Source organism: Phyllobates terribilis, unplaced genomic scaffold (assembly GCF_046119375.1).
Source record: "Phyllobates terribilis strain yellow unplaced genomic scaffold, ASM4611937v1 Scaffold_1__5_contigs__length_1240528914, whole genome shotgun sequence".
Lineage (NCBI taxonomy): Eukaryota > Metazoa > Chordata > Amphibia > Anura > Dendrobatidae > Phyllobates > Phyllobates terribilis.
The window spans coordinates 610,545,283-610,567,088 of record NW_027362761.1 but is presented as its reverse complement, the minus strand read 5'-3'; the positions used below and the strand labels follow the sequence as shown (position 1 = coordinate 610,567,088).

The 21,806-nt window shown below is 43.7% G+C and overlaps 1 protein-coding gene and 1 pseudogene across 1 annotated transcript in view; both read right to left on the bottom strand.

The window, feature by feature from the left end:
• The window catches only part of LOC141165233 (uncharacterized), a 57,336-nt gene extending 52,385 nt beyond the window's left edge, over window positions 1–4,951 (bottom strand). The window contains exon 1 of the mRNA XM_073650859.1: window positions 4,946–4,951. Coding sequence (XP_073506960.1) covers window positions 4,946–4,951 — 6 coding nt within the window. The remainder of the gene's footprint in view (window positions 1–4,945) is intronic.
• LOC141272630 (uncharacterized) overlaps window positions 1–6,784 on the bottom strand; it is a 70,929-nt pseudogene extending 64,145 nt beyond the window's left edge.
• Between the last annotated feature and the right edge of the window lie 15,022 nt (window positions 6,785–21,806).

Sequence of the window (21,806 nt, the reverse complement as noted above, 5' to 3'; positions counted from 1 at the left end):
AAGTGCTGAAGAAAGCTAGTAAGGATCTGATTGATACGTTCCACTTGACCATTGGACTGAGGATGATAAGCAGAAGAGAAATCCAAAGAGACATCCAGCAGCTTGCACGTAGCTGTCCAGAAGCGCAAAGTGAACTGGACCCCGTGATCAGACACAATGTGGAGGGGTAGGCCGTGGAGACGAAAGATGTGATGGATGAAGTTCCTGGCCAGCACAGATGCAGATGGACGACCAGGATGAAGTGGGCCATCTTAGAAAAGGAGTCGGCGACCACCCAAATGACAGTACAACCGGCAGAAACAGGGAGATCCGTGATGAAGTCCATTGCAATGTGTTGCCACGGAGCGGAAGGCAAGGGAAGAGGAAGGAGATGGCCGGCTTGAAGGTGCCTGGGAACCTTGTTACGGGCACAAGAGGAACAAGCCGCGACAAAGTCCACAACATCCTTGCGCAGGGAAGGCCACCAGTAATGTCAGGCAACGAGCAGAAAGGTCTTCCTCTGGCCAGCATGACAGGCTAGTTTGGATGAATGGCCCCAGAGTAGAACCTTCTTCCGATCCAGAACCGCTACAAAGGTCTTACCGAGTGGAAGATGAGATAGGTCAAATGGAGAAACAGTCATTACTTTGGAGGGGTCAATGATACGTAGAGGCTCTTCCTCTTGGTTGGAAGACAGGAATGAGCGGGATAGAGCGTCAGCTTTAATGTTCTTGTCCGCCAGGCAGTAGTGCAGAGTGAAGCAGAATGGGGCAAAGAATAGAGACCACCTAGCCTGACTTGGATTTAGTCTTTGGGCGTTCTGGAAATAAGCGAGGTTCTTATGGTCAGTGTAGATGACCACCGGGTTCAGAGCCCCCTCAAGAAAATAGCGCCACTCCTCCAGCGCTAACTTGATGGCCAGCAGTTCTCGATCTCCTATAGAGTAGTTGCGTTCGGATGAGGAGAATAGCTTGGAGAAGAATCCGCAGGTCACCATTCGCCCGGACAAGGATTTCTGGGTGAGCACTGCTCCGGCCCCAGAGGAGGAGGCATCAACCTCCAGGAAGAACTGCTTGTTGCAATCCGGACGGTGTAGCACAGGAGCGGAGGAGAAGGCTTGTTTAAGGGAGACGAAGGCCTTCTCTGCATCGGAAGTCCATTCCCTGGGATTTGCTCCTTTACGGGTGAGCGCAGAGATGGGAGCAGTCCGGGAGGAGAAATGAGGAATGAAGAGGTGGTAATAGTTTGCGAAGCCCAGGAATCGTTGAACCGCCTTCAACCCCTCCGGTCGGGGCCACTTTACGACGGCAGACACCTTCTCGGGATCCATCCGCAGACCAGTCTCGGAGATAATATAACCCAGGAACGGCAGAGAGGTCTGCTCAAAGAGGCATTTCTCGAATTTAGCGTACAGGCGATTCTTCCGGAGCCTCAGCAGAACCTGACGAACATCCCTCCAGTGTGAGAGCAGATCCGGAGAGAAAACCAATATATCGTTCAGGTACACCACCACGCAAGAATACAGGAGATCACGGAAGATGTTGTTCACCAGCTCCTGGAAGATGGCTGGAGCATTACAGAGACCAAAGGGCATCACGCGGTATTCGTAGTGACCGTCCTGGGTGTTGAATGCCGTCTTCCACTTGTCTCCCTGGCGAATACGAACCAAATTGTACGCCCCACGAAGATTTAGCTTGGTGAAGATCTTCGCGCCTTTAAGGCGGTCAAATAAATAAATAAATGTCGGATATTTGGGGCAGAATTCAGTGATTGTCGTTATATCGTCCCCTGTGATCTCCATCTTCTCCTTTATCATGAAGACGCCAGCAGGACGAGATCCCTCCAGCTGATCCAGTGTTCATCCCTCCTTCTCCTGTATGACCCCGAGGATGGACGAGGACGAGACCACCAGAAGATTATTACACTTCACCCTGGAGATCATCTCCCTGCTGAGCAGAGAGGTAACTCCTCTACATTTCTATCAGCTTTATTGTGTTATGTAACAAGTCCGACATCGGGAAGAGGAAATCCAGAAGAGGAAGAGAAGGATTCTTTACTGTAAGAGCAGTGATTGTGTGCAGCTCTCTGCCAGGAGGAGTTGTCATGGGGATTCCCTATAAGAGCTGTAGAGGGGCCTGGATGTCTGTCCTGAGTGTAATAATATTCCAGGTTATGGCCCCAGATTACTGGAGACGGTTATTGATCCCGGGATTTCTACTGATTGTCAGATCTGGAGTCGGGAAGGAATTCTTCTCCCTAAGTGTCTCTCTCCATACACAGGATTACACAATAGTGAGGAAGACACCGGGGGAGGGTGTGACTCTCATCATCCATCTCCAGGAGTCAGGAGGGCGGAACCCGGACCCCATCACAGACCCTCCCCCCCACCCCCGATACATGAGAGGAAGAAGAAGATCCTAGAGCTCAGCAACAAGATGATTGAGCTGCTGAGCGGAGCGGTGACTGCTGGGACATTATACAGGACAGCACTGGAGGATTCTGGGTGATGACGGGAGAGGTGACTGCTGGGACATTATACTGGACAGCACTGGATGATTCTGGGTGATGACCGGAGAGGTGACTGCTGGGACATTATACAGGATGGCACTGGAGGATTCTGGGTGATGAGCGGAGAGGTGACTGCTGGGACATTATACAGGACAGCACTGGAGGATTTTGGGTGATGAGTGGAGAGGTGACTGCTGGGACATTATACAGGACAGCACTGGAGCATTCTGGGTGATGACTGGAGAGGTGACTGCTGGGACATTATACAGGACAGCACTGGAGGATTCTGGGGGATGAGCGGAGAGGTGATTGCTGGGACATTATACAGGACGGCACTGGAGGATTCTGGGTGATGAGCGGAGAGGTGACTGCTGGGACATTATACAGGACAGCAGTGGAGGATTCTGGGTGAAGACTGGAGAGGTGACTGCTGGGACATTACACAGGACAGCACTGGAGGATTCTGGGTGATGACTGGAGAGGTGACTGCTGGGACATTATACAGGACAGCACTGGAGGATTCTGGGTGATGACTGGAGAGGTGACTGCTGGGACATTACACAGGACAGCACTGGAGGATTCTGGGTGATGACTGGAGAGGTGACTGCTGGGACATTATACAGGACAGCACTGGAGGATTCTGGGTGATGACTGGAGAGGTGACTGCTGGGACATTATACAGGACAGCACTGGAGGATTCTGGGTGATGACGGTGTCGTTGTTGTCAGGTTCCTATAAGGTGTCAGGACGTCGCTGTCTATCTCTCCATGGAGGAGTGGGAGTATCTAGAAGGACATCAGGATCGGTACCAGGAGGTGATGATGGAGGAGTTCCTGCCTCTGACATCACCAGGTGAGAGGAGACTCTTGTTGGCTCCGGTGGATGTGATGACGTCTCTCGGCCTCGTCCTATAATAGATGATTTTTCTCCAGTCTTGCTCTGGTTTTCTCTACATTTTCTCACAGCTTTCATTCCCTGATTCTTCTCTTCTGATCTGTGAGTCGCGGTTTCTCCGCTGTCGTCTTCATTAGTCTTGAGTCTTCGTCCTCGGCGGCTTCTTTCAGAATCTTTCACCTTCCTTAGAGCATCGGTCACATTTTGTCTGCAGATGTCTCAGCGCTTCTGTCCGTTCTCTCCTGTGAGATCTTTCGGTACCTGAGTCTGTCGTGGATTGTTACTCAGCAGAGTCAGGGTTAATTTACTGATGATTTTCCCCCTAATCTGCTGTCGCTCGTCCGTCCCTCAGAATCGGTGCAGGCTCAATGTCGTCATCAGTCGTGGTCGGGCTTCTGGCTCCTCCTTCCTCAACGTCCCTCAGACCTCGAAACATGAGTCGCTGTCCTGACATAAAGATGGAGCGTGGTGGAGCCGATCACCCACCAGAGCCTGACATGGAGGCTCCAGCAGTTCTCCGGCCCCTGTATATATATATATATACAGTGGTGGCCAAAAGTATTGGCACCCCTGCAATTCTGTCAGATAATCCTCAGTTTCTTCCTGAAAATGATTGGAATCACAAATTCTTTGGTGTTATTATCTTCATTTAATTTTCTTGCAAGGAAAAAACACAAAAGAGAATGAAGCAAAAATCAAATCATTGATCATTTCACACAAAACTCCAAAAATGGGCCAGACAAAAGTATTGGCACCCTCAGCCTAATACTTGGTTGCACAACCTTTAGCCAAAATAACTGCGAACAACCGCTTCCGGTAACCATCAATGAGTTTCTTACAATGGTCTGCTGGAATTATAGACCATTCTTCTTTGGCAAACTGCTCCAGGTCCCTGATATTTGAAGGGTGCCTTCTCCAAACTGCCATTTTGAGATCTCTCCACAGGTGTTCTATGGGATTCAGGTCTGGACTCATTGCTGGCCACCTTAGAAGTCTCCAGTGCTTTCTCTCAAACCATTTTATAGTGCTTTTAGAAGTGTGTTTTGGGTCATTGTCCTGCTGGAAGACCCATGACCTCTGAGGGAGACCCAGCTTTCTCACACTGGGCCCTACATTATGCTGCAAAATTTGTTGGTAGTCTTCAGACTTCATAATGCCATGTACACGGTCAAGCAGTCCAGTGCCAGAGGCAGCAAAGCAACCCCAAAACATCAGGGAACCTCCGCCATGTTTGACTGTAGGGACCGTGTTCTTTTCTTTGAATGCCTCTTTTTTTTCCCTGTACACTCTATGTTGATGCTTTTTCCCAAAAAGCTCTACTTTTGTCTCATCTGACCAGAGAACATTCTTCCAAAGCGTTTTAGGCTTTCTCCTGATCTGAACCCAACCAAACACCTATGGGGAATTCTGAAGAGACAAGTTGTCATCACTCCATCCAGCATCCAGGCTCTAAGAGCTCGTTCTTGAAAAAGAGATAAAAGATAGATATAGTATTGTCACTAACTTGTTTGTGCCTCAACTAATTTGAGTAAAACTGAAGGTTTTGTAATATTATTACCCTTACTTTCATGTTTTGATTACAAAAAAATGTTCTATGAAACTTAGTGTTGGCAAAATTTTAGAAATTGATCTTGTGTTCAGTGAGCTATTAAACAAAATCTTACTCATCAAAGGGGGTGTACTCATTTATGCTGAACAATGTTTATTAAACTTTATAAAACACAGTGAACATAATTACACTTTCTTTCACATATGACTTCTCTCATGTTTTACAAGGTATGATTTATGTATAAAAGATTTCCCACATTCTGAACATGAATACGGCTTCTCTCCTGTGTGAATTCTCTGATGTTTAACAAGATCTGATTTATCTGGAAAGCATCTTCCACATGCTAAACATGAATACGGTTTCTCCTGTGTGAATTCTTTGATGTATAACAAGCTCTGATTTACTTCTACAACATTTCGCACATTCTGAACAAGAAAATGTTTTCTCTCCTGTATGAATTCTCTTATGAGCAAAAAGATTTGATTTACGCATAAAAGATTTCCCACATTCTGGACATGAATACGGCTGCTCTCCTGTGTGAATTTTCTCATGTGTCACAAGGTTTGATTTCTCTGTAAAGCATTTCTCACATTCTGAACATGAATACGGCTTTTCTCCTGTGTGAATTCTGTGATGTTTAACAAGATTTGATATATCTCTAAAGCATTTCCCACATTCTGAACATGAATATGGTGACTTTCCAGTATGAATGCTCTGATGTCTACCAAGATGCCCTTTACCTGTGAAGGACTTCCCACATAGTGAACATGAAAATGTTTTTTCTCCTGTGTGAATTCTCTGATGTGGAATAAGACTCCTTTTATCTGTAAAGGACTTCCCACATTCTGAACACGAATATGGCTTCTCTCCTGTGTGAATTTTCTGATGTCTAATAAGACTCCCTTTAAATGTGAAGCATTTCCCACGTTCTGAACATGAATACGGCTTCTCTCCTGTATGAATTCTCTGATGGTTAATAAGACTCCAGTTACTCGTGAACGACTTTCCACATTCTGAACATGAATACAGCTTTTCTCCTGTGTGAATTCTCTGATGTCTAACAAGTTGTGATTTATCTACAAAGCACCTTCTACATTGTAAACATGAAAAAGGTTTTTCCCCTGTGTGAATTCGTTGATGTTTAACAAGGTTTGATTTACTTCCAAGCCATTTCCCACATTCTGAACATGAATACGGCTTCTCTCCTGTGTGAATTTTCTGATGTGTAACAAGACTCCCTTTATCCGTGAACGACTTTCCACATTCTGAACATGAAAACGGCTTTTCTCCTGTGTGAATTCTCTCATGTCTATCAAGTTGTGATTCATCTGTAAAGCATTTTCCACACTGTAAACATGGAAAAGGTTTTTCCCCGGTGTGAATTCTTTGATGTTTAACAAGGTCTGATTTATTTCCAAAATATTTCCCACATTCCAAACATGAATATGGCTTCTCTCCTGTATGAATTCTCTGATGTGTAATAAGACTCCCTTTATGTGTGAAGGACTTCTCACATTCTGAACATGAAAATGGCTTTTCTCCTGTGTGAATTCTCTCATGTATAACAAATTGTGATTTATATGTAAAGCATTTCCCACATTCTGAACAGGAGTATGGCTTTTTTCCTTTGTGTTTTCTGTGTGTTGAAAAATCTGAGCTTTTTGTAAGTTGCTTGTCACACTGAAATCTTGTATCCACTTTGCCACCTGAACTTTTGGTAATAATGCGAGATTGCTCAGGAGATGATTCCTCATGATTAGGAGGATTATAAGAAAGTGAAGTGCTGTGAAGTCCAGGAGGTGCAGGAAGGGTGATGAGGTTTCCTCCATTAGAGTGCTTCATGATATCTTCTTTTTTACAATTTAGTGATGAACCGTTATTCTCACAAGGATTTCCTATCAGGATGAAAGATAAATTAGATGAGATTTTTTTCTTTAACACAAAAGAGATTTCTGAATGTATTTTCTGGATGTCACAATGAAGACCCTCGTCAGTGAAAGTACCAGTAATAAGGGGGAAAACTACATGCCATAACATTAACACAATGACGGGTAAAGTGAATGACACTTACAAACTGGTGACATTATCACAAGTCAGGGGTGGCAGAGATTAGACAGCAAATAGTTCTTTAAGTGGTAATTACTGATGGCAGGTTCCCTTAATGTACCTCCAGTGCCATTTCACTCTCTCAAGCTTCGTATCTTGGCCTTAGTATAGAAAAGGGTCCACGTAATTAAAGAAGTTGTCCACTACTATTAAAACTGCCCCCAATGTAATTAACCCGTTGAGAGATTTTTCTAATTACCTTGCTTTGTCTTTATTGCCTGTGAGCGGCGCTATCGCTGGCCACTCACCGGCATCACGCGACCCCCGGCTGCAGCCGGCTCTTGCTTCCCCTGATGTCACGTCAAGTGAGGCGTGACTAGGTGATGCAATCCCCACGGTGGATGCCGGACTGTGGGTGGGGTTTCCCCGCGCGTCACACCCAGCATCCACCGCGCACTTTCCCAAAGAATACAAGGTAATTGTGATTCACAAAATGTTATACAATTGAAAGGGGGAGAAATACAATTACATTTTTACCACTATAATGTTATTTTAGCCCCAGATTTTACATTTTCACAAGGGAAAATGGGTAAAAATGATCACATAATGTGTCTGTACTGTACTGCTTAGCCACAAGACCAGATTCAGGAGGGACTGAGCGCTATTTGACTCTTGGAGAACACGATGTTCTACTAAAGTTTGCAAACTCCATATACAGAGCCCCTAAGTGTCAGAAGAGCAGAATCCCCCCTCAAGTGACCCCATTTTAGAAATTACACCCCTATGGAAATGTATCTACAGGTGTAGTGATGAATTTGACTCCATGGGTGCTTTCCAGAAACGAGCAGTAATGGATGTTGCTAAGTGGAAATGCAAATATTCCCTTATAGTGGCCAGTACATTGTAGTGCCCGGTACATTGTAGTGCCCTTACGTTGTAGTGCCCAGTACATGATTCCCAGCTAGTGCTTTCTGGAGAAATAAATTGGCTCTCCTCGCTACAGTAATGCCAAACATGTGGATGGTAACTGCACACTGTGGGGCCCAGGAGGAGGGGGCATTTGGATTTGGGAGCGCAGATGTCGCAGGATTTCTTTAAAGGGGAGCCACGTCACTTTTCCAGAGCCTTGTGCTACCAGTAATATGGACACCCCCTATATTACTGTTTACAGATGATGAACCTGAGTGGGGACTTGTTTTTTGTGGGTTGAGTAGAGGCTCTTAATGGTGGCATTTTAGGGTACAGAACATGTTGGATCATATTTATCCTGTGCTGTACGCTGAACACTTACAGTGGGTACGGAAAGTATTCAGACCCCTTTAAATTTTTCACTCTTTGTTTCATTGCAGCCATTTGGTAAATTCTAAAAAGTTCATTATTTTTCTCATTAAAGTACACTCTGCACCCCATCTTGACTGAAAAAAAAACAGAAATGTAGAAATTTTTGCAAATGTATTAAAAAAGAAAAACTGAAATATCACATGGTCATAAGTATTCCGACCCTTTGTTCAGACACTCATATTTAAGTCACATGCTGTCCATTCCCTTGTGATTCTCTTTGAGATGGTTCGACTCCTTCATTGGAGTCCAGCTGTGTTTAATTAAACTGATAGGACTTGATTTGGAAAGGCACACACCTGTCTATATAAGACCTCACGGCTCACAGTGCATGTCAGACCAAATGAGAATCATGAGCTCAAAAGGAACTGCCCAAGGAGCTCAGAGACAGAATTGTGGCAAGGCACAGATCTGGCCAAGGTTACAAAAGTATTTCTGAATTACTCAAGGTTCCTAAGAGCACAGTGGCCTCCATAATCCTTAAATGGAAGAAGTTTGGGACAACCAGAAGTCTTCCTAGACCTGGCCGTCCAGCCAAACTGAGCAATCGTGGGAGAAGAGCCTTGGTGAGAGAGGTAAAGAAGAACCCCAAGCCCAAGATCACTGTGGTTGAGTTCCAGAGCTGGTGTGTCACTCTCCATAAGGAGAAACGTTACCCCTTAGACCTCAGTCCAGAGCCTCTCACCTAGCCAAATCAGTTGTCATACTTTGCACTGACGAGGGCCAACAGCCCGAAACACCGTGTCTGCAGATTGAGATTCTGATTTGGCGTTTATCCTAAGTCTTATTGCACGACTCGTTAAAAGGTTGATTGTGAATTCTAGGATTGCTGCTTCCAATAAGTGGCGCTGTAGAGTACAAGTCCTCTTTTTCTCTGAAGAGGCAATTAGCATATTAAATTTCCCAGAGGAGCATTGCATGGCGAATAAGCCTCCTTACCTTGATCTGCCAGAGCTGGTGTGTCACTCTCCATAAGGAGAAACGTTACCCCTTAGACCTCAGTCCAGAGCCTCTCACCTAGCCAAATCAGTTCTCATACTCTGCACTGACGAGAGCCAACAGCGCGAAACACTGTGTCTGCAGATTGAGATTCTGATTTGGCGTTTATCCTAAGTCATATTGCACGACTCGTTAAAGGGTTGATTGTGACTTCTAGGATTGCTGCTTCCAATAGGTGGCGCTGTAGAGTACAAGTCCTCTTTTTCTCTGAAGAGGCAATTTGCATATTAGAGATGAAGTAGGGAGATGGGAGAAAGTTCCACAAAGTTAACTATCACTGCAGCCCTCCACCAGTCGGGCCTTTATGGCAGACTGGCTCAACGGAAAACTCTCCTCAGTGCAAGACATATGAAAGCCTGCATAGAGTTTGCTCAAAAACACATGAAGGACTCCCAGACTTTGAGAAATAAGATTCTGTGGTGTGATGAGACGAAGATAGAACTTTTTGGTGATAATTCTAAGCGGTATGTGTGGAGAAACCCAGGCACTGCTCATCACTTGCCCAATACAATCCCAACAGTGAAACATGGTGGTGGCAGCATCATGCTATGGGGGTATTTTTCAGCTGCAGGAACAGGATGACTGGTTGCAATTGAAGGAAACATGAATGCAGCCAAGTGCAGAGATATCCTGGATGAAAACCTCTTCCAGAGTGCTCTGGACCTCAGACTTGGCCGAAGGTTCACCTTCCAACAAGACAATGACCCTAAGCACACAGCTAAAATAACAAAGAAGTGGCTTCAGGACAACTCTGTGACCATTCTTGAGTGGCCCAGCCACAGCCCAGACCTAAACCCAATTGAGCATCTCTGGAGAGAGCTGAAAATGTCTGTCCACCAACGTTCACCATCCAACCTGACGGAACTGGAGAGGATCTGCAACGAAGAATGACAGAGGATCCCCAAATCCAGGTGTGAAAAACTTGTTGCATCATTCCCAAGAAGACTCATGGCTGTAGTAGCACAAAAGGGGCTTCTACTCAATAATGAGCAAAGGGTCTGAATACTTATCACCATGTGATATTTCAGTTTTTCTTTTTTAATAAATTTGCAAAAATGTCTATATTTCTGTTTTTTTTCAGTCCAGATGGGGTGCAGAGTGGACTCTAATGAGAAAAAAATAAACTTTTTAGAATTTAATGAATAGCTGCAATGAAACAAAGAGTGAAAAATGTAAAGGGGTCTGAATACTTTCCGTATCCACTGTACATCGGGGTTTCCATCTAAATCTACAAAATACATGATTCAGATGACACCCCCGAGGGATCCATTCAGAATAATGAGGCAGCAGAGTTACACCGGACTCCGTCTAGCCTCTGGTCGACTGCGCTTTTATGCACGCTGAAAAAGATGGACATCACTGGATCATAGGCCAGACGGCGTCCACAGCGCCTCATTATACGGAATCTTCCCCCGGGGTTCTGTCCGAATCGCAAGCTCAGTCATTTATATGGCAGCATGAGACTTGTGTAAGAATAATATGAAAATAAAAGATGGAAGTAATATTAACCCCTTTACAACCCAATGTGGTTTACACGTTAATGACCAGGCCAATTTTTACAATTCTGACCACTGTCACTTTATGATGTAATACCTCTCGAAAGCTTCAACGGATCCCCCTGATTCTGAGACTGTTTTTTCGTGAAATATTGTACTTCATGATAGTGGTAAAATTTCTTCGATATCACTTGCGTTTATTTGTGAAAAAAAAGGAAATTTGGCGAAAATTTTGAAAAGTTTGCAATTTTCAAAATTTGAATTTTTATGCCCTTAAATCAGAGAGATATGTCACACAAAATAATTAATACATAACATTTCCCACATGTCTACTTTACATCAGCACAATTTTGGAACCAAAATTTTTTTTTTATTAGGGAGCTATAAGGGTTAAAAGTTGACCAGCGATTTCTCATTTTTCCAACAAAATTTACAAAACCATTTTTTTAGGGACCACATCATATTTAAAGTCACTTTGAGGGATCTTTATGACAGAAAATACGTAAAAGTGACACCATTCTAAAAACTGCACCCCTCAAGGTGCTCAAAACCACATTCAAGAACTTTATTAACCCTTCAGGTGCTTCACAGGAATTTTTGGAATGTGGAAGAAAAAAATGAACATTTAACTTTTTTCACAAAAATGTTACTTTAGACCCAATTTTTTTTATTTTCACAGGGGTAACAGGAAAAAATGGACCCCAAAATTTGTTGTGCAATTTCCCCTGGGCACGCAGATACCCCATATGTGGGGAAAAAACACTGTTTGGGTGCACGGTAGGGTTCAGAATGGAAGGAGCGCCATTTGACTTTTTGAATGTAAAATTTGCTTGAATAATTAGCGGACGCCATGTTGCATTTGGGGAGCCCCTGATGTGCTTAAACAGTGGAAACCCCCCACAAGTGACACCATTTTGGAAACTAGACCCCTCAGGGAACTTACCTAGATATGTGGAGAGCACCTTGAACCCCCAGGTGCTTCACAGAAGTTTATAACATTGAGCCGTAAAAATAAAATTTTCACATTTTCCAACAAAAATGTTTTTCAGCCCCCACTTTTGCATTTTCATAAGGGTAACAGGAGAAATTGCACCATGCAGTTTGTTTTGCAATTTCTCCTGAGTAAGCAGATACCCCATATGTGGGGGAAAAAAACTGTTTGGGCGCACGGCAGGGTTCGGAAGGGAAGGAGCGCCATTTGACTTTTTGATTGTAAAATTTGCTTGAATAATTAGCGGATGTGCCTAAACAGTGGAAACCCCCCATAAGTAACACCATTTTGGAAACTAGACCCCTCAGGGAACTTATCTAGATGTGTGGTGAGCACCTTGAACCCCCAAGTCCTTTACAGAAGTTTATAACATGGAGCCGTGAAAATAAAAAAATCAAACTTTTTCCAGAAAAATTATGTTTTAGCCCCAATTTTTTTATTTTCACAAGGGTAAGAGGAGAAAATGGCCCCAAAAACTTTTGTGCAATTTCTCCTGAGTACGTCAATACCCCATATGTGGGGAAAATACAGTGTTTGGGCGCACGGCAGAGTTCAGAAGGGAAGGAGCCTGTGTGACTTTTCGAACGCAAAATCGGCTGGAATCGAGAGCAGACGCCATGTCGCGTTTGGAGAGCCCCTGATGTGCCTAAATAGTGGAAACCCCCCCACAAGTGACCCCATTTTGGAAACCACACCCCTCAAAGATTTTATCAAGGGGTATAGTGAACATTTTTAACACAGAGGTACGAAACAGAATTTGATAACATTAGGTCATCATGTTGAATAAGTTGTCATTAGTCTTGAGCGCAAGTGCTCACTACTTGAGTTTGCATCGGGTACTCAGGTATGCACCATGTATCACGGGTGCTCGAGTGACATGCTCGAGTACCCGCCCGCATGTTTCACGGTTATTAGACACCCCAAAAAAAACATGCGGGGATCGCTCTTGCATGGCAGGCAATCCCCGTGAGGTTTTTTTGGCCGTGAAGCATATGGGGCAGAGACTCGAGCACCCGCGATACTCAGTGCATACCCGAGCACCCGATGCAAACTCAAGTAGCGAGCACTTGCACTCAACACTAGTCGCCATATCGTCATCTTTTTTTTTTTTCTTTACTTTTGAAAAAAAAACAATCCTAACATTAGCATAACCCTAACTCCAACCCCAGCCCTAGCGTTTATTTTTTACGCCGTTCCTTGTGTGGTATAAGTGATTAGACGACCTTATTCTTCGGGTCGGTGCGACTACAGAGATACCAGAATCATTTCAGGTTTTTATGATTGACAGCTCTCACACACTAAAAGACGCATTTTTTGTAAAATCTAGTGTTTGCATCGCCATATTTTGAGAGCTATAACTTTTCCATATTTTGGCTGACAGAGTCATGTGATGGCTTGTTTTTTGCGGGATGAGTTGACGTTGTTATTGGTGCCATTTTCAGGCACGTGACATTTTTTGATCACTTTCTATTCCAGCTTTTGGGAGGCAGAATAAACAAAAACCAGCAATTCCGGAAGTGTTTTTTTTTTTTTAATTTTTATTCTGCTCCGCGTGTGGTAAAATTGATAAGGCAGCTTTATTCTTTGGGTCAGTACGTTTACAGCGATACCACATTTATATCGCTTTTCTATGTTTTGGCGCTTTTACACAATAAAACTATTTTATAGAAACAAATATTTTTTTGCATTTCTTTATTCTGAGAGCTATAACTTTTTGATTTTTCGGATGATGGAACTGTGTGGCGGCTTGTTTTTTGGAGGACAAGATGACGTTTTCAGCGGTACCATTTTTATTTATATTCGTCTTTTTGATCGCGTCTTATTAAATTTTTTGTTTGGCGGTATGATGATAAAGCATTGTTTTTAGCTTTTTTTTTTTACCGTGTTCACTGAAGGGGTTAACTCGTGGGACAATTTTATAGGTCAGGTCGTTCCGGACGCGGCGATACCAAATATGTGTACTTTTATTGTTTGTTGTTTTTTTTTTTTCCATAATAATATTTATTGATGGGTACATTATATTTTTATTTTTGGTCGATTTTTTTTTAAATATTTTTACAATTTTTTTTTCACTTTCTGGAAGTTTTTACACTTTTTTACTTTGTCCCACTCTGGGACTTTCACATTTTTAATCTGATCGCCTGCATAGCACAGTAATGGAGCACCATCCCTGTGCCAAGCAGGCAGTCAGCGCTGCACACAGGGGAGACATTACTTTGGTCATGCACTGCGCATGACTAAAAAAATCTTCCTGCTGTCTGGTGACCCGGATGTTGTCATGACGACATCGGGTCGTCATGGCAACACCCGGGTAGCCGCGGCAGACAGCGCTGGAGGCCGGAAGAGGAGGTGAGTATTGCGATCACCTCCCCTTAGCCACCGCAATGCTGCGATCGACTTCAATCGCAGCATTGCGAGGGTTAATATGCCGGGAGCGGTGCGGGACTGCTCCCTGCACATAGTACCGGGTGTCAGCTGACACCCGGCGGCGATCGCGCCCGCACTGCCTGTGAGCGCGCGCGATCGCCATGACGTACTAATACGGGTCAGGCTCTTAAAGCCCAGGACACTGACGTGTATTAGTACGTCATGGGCTTTAAAGGGGTTACAAAACACAATTAGGAAAATTAAAAATGTGCTTATTAAATCATTAAGAGGTGTGAAGGCGGCCCAGTTATTCATCGGTGCTCAACCGGACACTACAGGAGCAGCCGCGCCATCAGCGGACGCTTCTGCTGTGATGTGGACAGCGTATAAAGCTTCACTGCACCGGAGACTTCATACGATATCACACACCGGTCATCGTCTCATCGTCATACGCCAGTCATCATCATCACACGCCGGTCATTATTACACACCTGTGGAAACATCTACAGGAATCTCCTCCTTCCCGTCACTCACACACGGCTGAACCCTCCTCGTCATCGCTTCTTCTTCTGTCTCATCCTTCACTTTATTCTTAGTCGGATCTTCCTCCTGATATATCAGATGTAACAATCAGCACAATACAAGAAACCACCAAAATCTGTGACATCCATGACCTCGATCAGAAATGTCCCCCATATACAGATCCGGTACAGGGCTCAGCACCATCTACCTGATGACTCTCCGGGATGTTGTGATTCTCCTCTGGACAGTCCTGGGGATACAGAGGACGGGGACATCTCTCTGGTGGATTTCTTTCCATGAGTCCATCTGTAGGAAACACATAGTGACAGAATACAATGACATGTAAAAGTTTGGGCACCAATGGTCAGAATTACTGTTATTGTGAACAGTTAAGTTGAAGATGAAATAATCTCTAAATGGCCTAAAGTTAAAGATTACATTTCCTTTGTATTTTAGGCAAAACAATAAATTATATATATTTTCATCTTTTACATTTTAAAATAAATTCAAAAAGGAAAAATGGTCAAATGCAAAAGTTTTGACACCCGGCAAGGTTAGTACCTAGTAGCGACCCCTTTTGAAAGTATCACAGCTTGTAAATGCTTTTTAAAACCTACAAAAGACAAAAATATATCTCATACCCTACCATCATTATATATAAATGTAAAGCAAAGTTGCATATTAAATATAGGGTACTTTGTGAACTATTTTTGATCAAAAAAAGGGTACAAGCCGTCCCACCAGCGACAAGGTGACCCTAAATTGGGACGATACCTACACTGTCTATATTAAAAACCTTACTGTATATCAAAGTTGAAGTAATGCATATAAAAGACATAGACAGTGTAGGTACCGTCCCAATTTAGGGTCACCTTGTCGCTGGTGGGACGGCTTGTACCCTTTTTTTGATCAAAAATAGTTCATTAAGTACCCTATATTTAATATGCAACTTTGCTTTACATTTATATATAATGATGGTAGGGTATGAGATATATTTTTTGTCTTTTGTAGGTTTTGCTTCTTTTTGCTAGTGTGAACATGCTCCTATTTCTTGCATGTGTACCATCTTAGACCTCAGTTCACATTGCTTGGTTTTTAGTAAATGCTTTTTGTAGCCAGACAATAGTCTTTCTATTCTTGTTTGAGGATTTTCATCCATTCTTCCTTGGAGAATTCTTCCAGTTCTGTGATATTCTTGGGTCGTCTTGCATCGTCTGCTATTTTGAGGTCTAGCCACAGATTTTCAATGATGTTCAGATCAGTGGACTATGAGGGCCATTGTAAAACCTTCAGCTTCCGCCTTTTGAGGTCGTCTATTGTGGATTGTGACGTGTGTTTAGTATCATTATCCATTTGCCATCCTCTTTTCACCTTCAGCTTTTTTGCACATGGAGTTCTGTTTGCATCAAGAATTTGCTGAAATTTCATGGAATCCATTCTTCCCTCTACCCGATCCCTGTGCCATTGGCTGCAACACAACCCCAAAGCATGATTGATCCACTACAATGCTTAATGGTTGGCGAGATGTTCTTTTCCTGAAATTCTGTGCCCTTTTTTCTCCACACAACTTTGATCATTGCTCTATTTTAATCTCATCGGTCCACAGGACTTGTTTCCAAAATGCATCAGACCTTCTTAGATGTACTTTTGCAGTTCTGACACTGAATTTCATGGTGAGGTCGCAGGAGAGGTTTTCTTCTGTTGACTCTTCCATGAAGGCCATATTTGTGCAGGTGTCTCTGAAGAGTACAACAATGTACCACAACTCTGGAGTCTGCTAAATGTTTCTGAAGGTCTTTTGCAGTCAAGCAGAGATTTGCCTCTACAGCAATCCTATTGAAAATTTGCTTGGTCTCCCAGACCTTATCTTGCCCTCCACTGTTTCTGTTAACTGCCATTTCATTATTACATTTTGAACCAAGGAAAGGGCAACTTGAAAACGCTTTGCTCATAGCCTTCTCCTGCTTTGTGGGCCTCCACCATTTTCAGAGTGCTAGACAACTGCTTAGAACAGTGTTTCTCAACTCCAGTCTTCAAGACCCACCAACAGGTCATGTTTTCAGGATTTCCTTAGTATTGCACAGGCAATAATCCCATCACCTGAGCAATACTAAGGAAATCCTGAAAACATGACCTGTTGCTGGGTCTTGAGGACCAGAGTTGAGAAACACTGGTTTAGAAGAAGCCATGGCTGCGGTTATTTTGGCACATTGTTAGAGTAGGCTGGGTTTTTATAAAGTTGGGCCTTTTCTAACGATGATAGTGATCGAGCCCTAACCCTAACAGGCTAAGTAAGGTCTGAATCATTGGTCAAAGTTATTTGAGCACACAAATGTCCAAGGGTAATACAAAGGAAATGTGTCATCTTTAACTTTAAGTCTTTTAGAGATCATTTCATCTTCAACTTGCTTAACTGGTCACAATAACAGTAATTTTGACCAGGGGTGCCCAAACTTTTACATGACACTGTAGATTGTGTCATGTGATCATGATAATGCACCGTCTCATGCTGCACATAACACATCTGCATCTCTGGCTGCTGTGGGCATAAAAGGGGACAAACTTATGGTGTGACCCCCATGCTCCCCTGATCTCAACCCCATTGAGAACCTCTGGAGCATCATCAAAAGGAGTGTCTATGATGGCGGGAGGCAGTTCACATCTAAGCAACAGCTCTGGGAGGGTATTCTGTCCTCATGCAAAACAATTAAAGCAGAAACCATCCAAAACCTGACAAATTCAATGGACGAGAGAGTTCAGAAGCTCCTTTCGAACAAGGGGTCCTATGTGCAAATGTAACATCACCTAGAATAAAGTTTTGAGTTGAAAACTGTTTGATTTCAGTGTGTAATAACCTGCTAATGCTTATAATTTCACAAATGACCATTTTTTTGTTCTTTATTAAAATGAAAAGGTTGAAAACTCTGCTGTGCATAATAATTTGGAACATGCATTTTGAGTGCAGTTTGAGTGTTTTATTTTTTAAAAAATATCCTGTTATCATAGGCAGTTTGTGCAAAAACCTTTCAATTGTACTCTAATAGTTATTTGACTGGAAAATTACAATGACTGCAATTCATATAGGTAATTTGGGAAGATCTGAGAAAATATTATTTGCATAATAATTTGGAACACAGTGTATAATAACTATAAATGTATACATAAATATACTGTAATATAATATACTAATAATACTGTATATAATAACTATAAATGTATACATAAATATACTGTAATATAATACACTAATAATACTGTATATTATTATTATTATTATTTATTATTATAGCGCCATTTATTCCATGGCGCTTTACATGTGATAGGGATATACAGTACAGACCAAAAGTTTGGACACACCATCTAATTTAAAGATTTTTTCTGTATTTTCATGACTATGAAAATTGTATATTCACACTGAAGGCATCAAAACTATGAATTACCACATGTGGAATTATATACTTAACAAAAAAGTGTGAAACAACTGAAAATATGTCTTATATTCTAAGTTCTTCAAAGTAGCCACCTTTTGCTTTGATGACTGCTTTGCACACTCTTGGCATTCTCTTGATGAGCTTCAAGAGGTAGTCACGGGAAATGGTCTTCACTTCACAGGTGTGCCCTGTCAGGTTTAATAAGTGGGATTTGTTGCCTTATAACTGGGGTTGGTACCATCAGTTGTGTTGTGCAGAAGTCTGTTGGATACACAGCTGATAGTCCTACTGAATAGACTGTTAGAATTTGTATTATGGCAAGAAAAAAGCAGCTAAGTAAAGAAAAACGAGTGGCCATCATTACTTTAAGAAATGAAGGTCAGTCAGTCCGAAAAATTGGGAAAACTTTGAAAGTGTCCCCAAATGCAGTTGCAAAAACCATCAAGCACTACAAAGAAACTGGCTCACATGAGGACCGCCCCAGGAAAGGAAGACCAAGAGTCACCTCTGCTTCTGAGGATAAGTTTATCCGAGTCATCAGCCTCAGAAATCGCAGGTTAACAGCAGCTCAGATTAGAAATCAGGTCAATGCCACACAGAGTTCTAGCAGCAGACACATCTCTTCAACAACTGTTAAGAGGAGACTTTGTGCAGAAGGCCTTCATGGTAAAATAGCTGCTAGGAAACCACTGCTAAGGACAGGCAACAAGCAGAAGAGACTTGTTTGGGCTAAAGAACACAAGGAATGGACATTAGACCAGTGGAAATCTGTGCTTTGGTCTGATGAGTCCAAATTTGAGATCTTTGGTTCCAACCACCGTGTCTTTGTGCAACGCAGAAAAGGTGAACGGATGGACTCTACATGCCTGGTTCCCACAGTGAAGCATGGAGGAGGAGGTGTGATGGTGTGGGGGTGCTTTGCTGGTGACACTGTTGGGGATTTATTCAAAATTGAAGGCATACTGAACCAGCATGGCTACCACAGCATCTTGCAGCGGCATGCTATTCCATCTGGTTTACGTTTAGTTGGACCATCATTTATTTTTCAACAGGACAATGACCCCAAACACACCTCCAGGTTTTGTAAGGGCTATTTGACCAAGAGGGAGAGTGATGGAGTGCTACGCCAGATGACCTGGCCGCCACAGTCACCAGACCTGAACCCAATCGAGATGGTTTGGGGTGAGCTGGACCGCAGAATGAAGGCAAAAGGGCCAACAAGTGCTAATCATCTCTGGGAACTCCTTCAAGATTGTTGGAAGACCATTTCCGGTGACTACCTCTTGAAGCTCATCAAGAGAATGCCAAGAGTGTGCAAAGCAGTCATCAAAGCAAAAGGTGGCTACTTTGAAGAACCTAGAATATAAGACATATTTTCAGTTGTTTCACACTTTTTTGTTAAGTATATAATTCCACATGTGTTAATTCATAGTTTTGATGCCTTCAGTGTGAATGTACAATTTTCATAGTCATGAAAATACAGAAAAATCTTTAAATGAGGTGTGTCCAAACTTTTGGTCTGTACTGTACATAACAAAAGCATTTACATAATCTTAACAAAACGAGTCAGCGACTGGTACAGAAGGAGCGAGGACCCTGCTCGCGAGGGCTCACATTCTAGAAGGGATGGGTGAGGATACATTAGGTGAGGGTAGAGCTGGTCGTGCAGCGGTGGTTACTGCAGGTTGTAGGCTTGTCGGAAGAGATAGGTCTTCAGGTTTCTTTTGAAGGTTTCCACGGTCGGCGAGAGTCTGATGTGTTGGGGTAGAGAGTTCCAGAGTAGGGGGGATGCATGGGAGAAATCTTGTATACGATTGTGGGAGGAGGAGATAAGAGGGGAGTAGAGAAGGAGATCTTGTGAGGATCGGAGGTTGCGTGCAGGTAAGTACCGGGAGACTAGGTCACAGATGTATGGGGGAGACAGGTTGTGGATGGCTTTGTATGCCATGGTTAGAGTTTTGAACTGAATTCTCTGGGCAATGGGGAGCCAGTGAAGAGATTGACAGAGAGGAGAGGCCGGGGAACAGCGGGGGGACAGGTGGATTAGTCGAGCAGCAGAGTTTAGGATAGATTGGAGAGGCGCAAGAGTGTTGGAAGGGAGGCCACGGAGCAGGAGGTTGCAGTAGTCGAGGCGGGATATGATGAGGGCATGCACTAGTGTTTTTGCAGACTCTTTGCTGAGGAATGCACGAATCCGGGAGATGTTTTTGAGTTGGAGTCGGCAGGAAGTGGAGAGGGCTTGGATATGTGGCTTGAAGGAGAGATCAGAGTCCAGGGTTACTCCAAGGCAGCGAGCTTGCGGGACTGGGGAGAGTGAATAGCCATTGACGTTAATGGCTAGGTCAGATGGGGGATGTGAATGAGAGGGTGGAAAGATGATGAACTCTGTTTTATCCATGTTGAGTTTTAGAAATCTGTCAGAGAAGAAGGATGAGATGGCGGTCAGACATTGTGGGATTTTGGTTAGTAGGGAGGAGATATCGGGTCCAGAGAGGTAGATCTGTGTGTCGTCAGCATAGAGGTGATACTGAAAACCGTGAGACTCTATGAGCTGTCCCAGGCCAAAGGTGTAGATGGAGAAGAGCAGAGGTCCTAGAACTGAACCTTGGGGGACACCGACAGATAGGGGGCGAGATGAGGAGGTGGTGCGTGAGTGGGAGACGCTGAATGTCCTGTCTGTTAAGTATGAGGAGATCCAAGATAGAGCCAAGTCCGTGATGCCAAGAGATGAGAGAATCTGGAGTAAGAGGGAATGGTCCACTGTGTCAGATGACAGGTCCAGAAGGAGGAAGATGGAGTAGTGTCGCTTGGATTTGGCATTTAGTAGGTCGTTGGTGACTTTGGTCAGGGCAGTTTCAGTTGAGTGATGCGGTCGGAAGCCAGATTGCAGGCGGTCGAAGAGGGAGCAGGAGGAGAGGTGGGAGGACAGTTCAAGGTGGACATGTTGTTCTAGTAGTTTTGAGGCAAAGGGGAGGAGTGATATGGGGCGGTAGCTAGTCAGAGAGGAAGGGTCAAGGGAGGGATTTTTGAGGATGGGTGTGATTGCGGCATGTTTGAAACATTAGGGGAAGACACCGGTTGTTAGTGACAGATTAAAGAGGTGGGTTAGGGTTGGGATGAAGACTGTGGTAAGGTTAGTGATGAGGTGGGATCGGATTGGGTCAAGTTCGCAGGTGGTGAGGTGTGATTTGGAGAGTAAAGAGGAGACTTGACCTTCTGTAATGGTGGAGAAGTGGGGTTTGGAGGAGGAGGGTTGAGTAGATATGAGGAGGGGTTGTGTGGACTTTAGGCAAAAGTTTTATCTGATGGTGTCAATCTTCTGTTTGAAGAATGAGGCAAAGTCGTCGGCTGTGATGAGAGAAGAGGGAGGAGGTGCTGGGGGACGAAGGAGAGAGTTGAAAGTGTTAAATAGCTGTTTAGGGTTGTGAGATAGGGAGGATATGAGAGATGAGAAGTAGGTTTGTTTTGCTGTAGTGAGTGCGGACTTGAAATTAGTGAGGGATTGCTTGAATGTAATAAAGTGCTCGATGGAGTGAGACTTTTTCCATCTCCGCTCCGCAACCCTGGAGGCCCGGCGCAGTCCTTTAGTAAGTTTAGTGTGCCAGGGTTGCCTGTTGAATGTGCGAGATGTGGTGTGTGTGAGAGGGGCGATCGAGTCTAGAACTGCAGCTATTGTGGTGTTATAT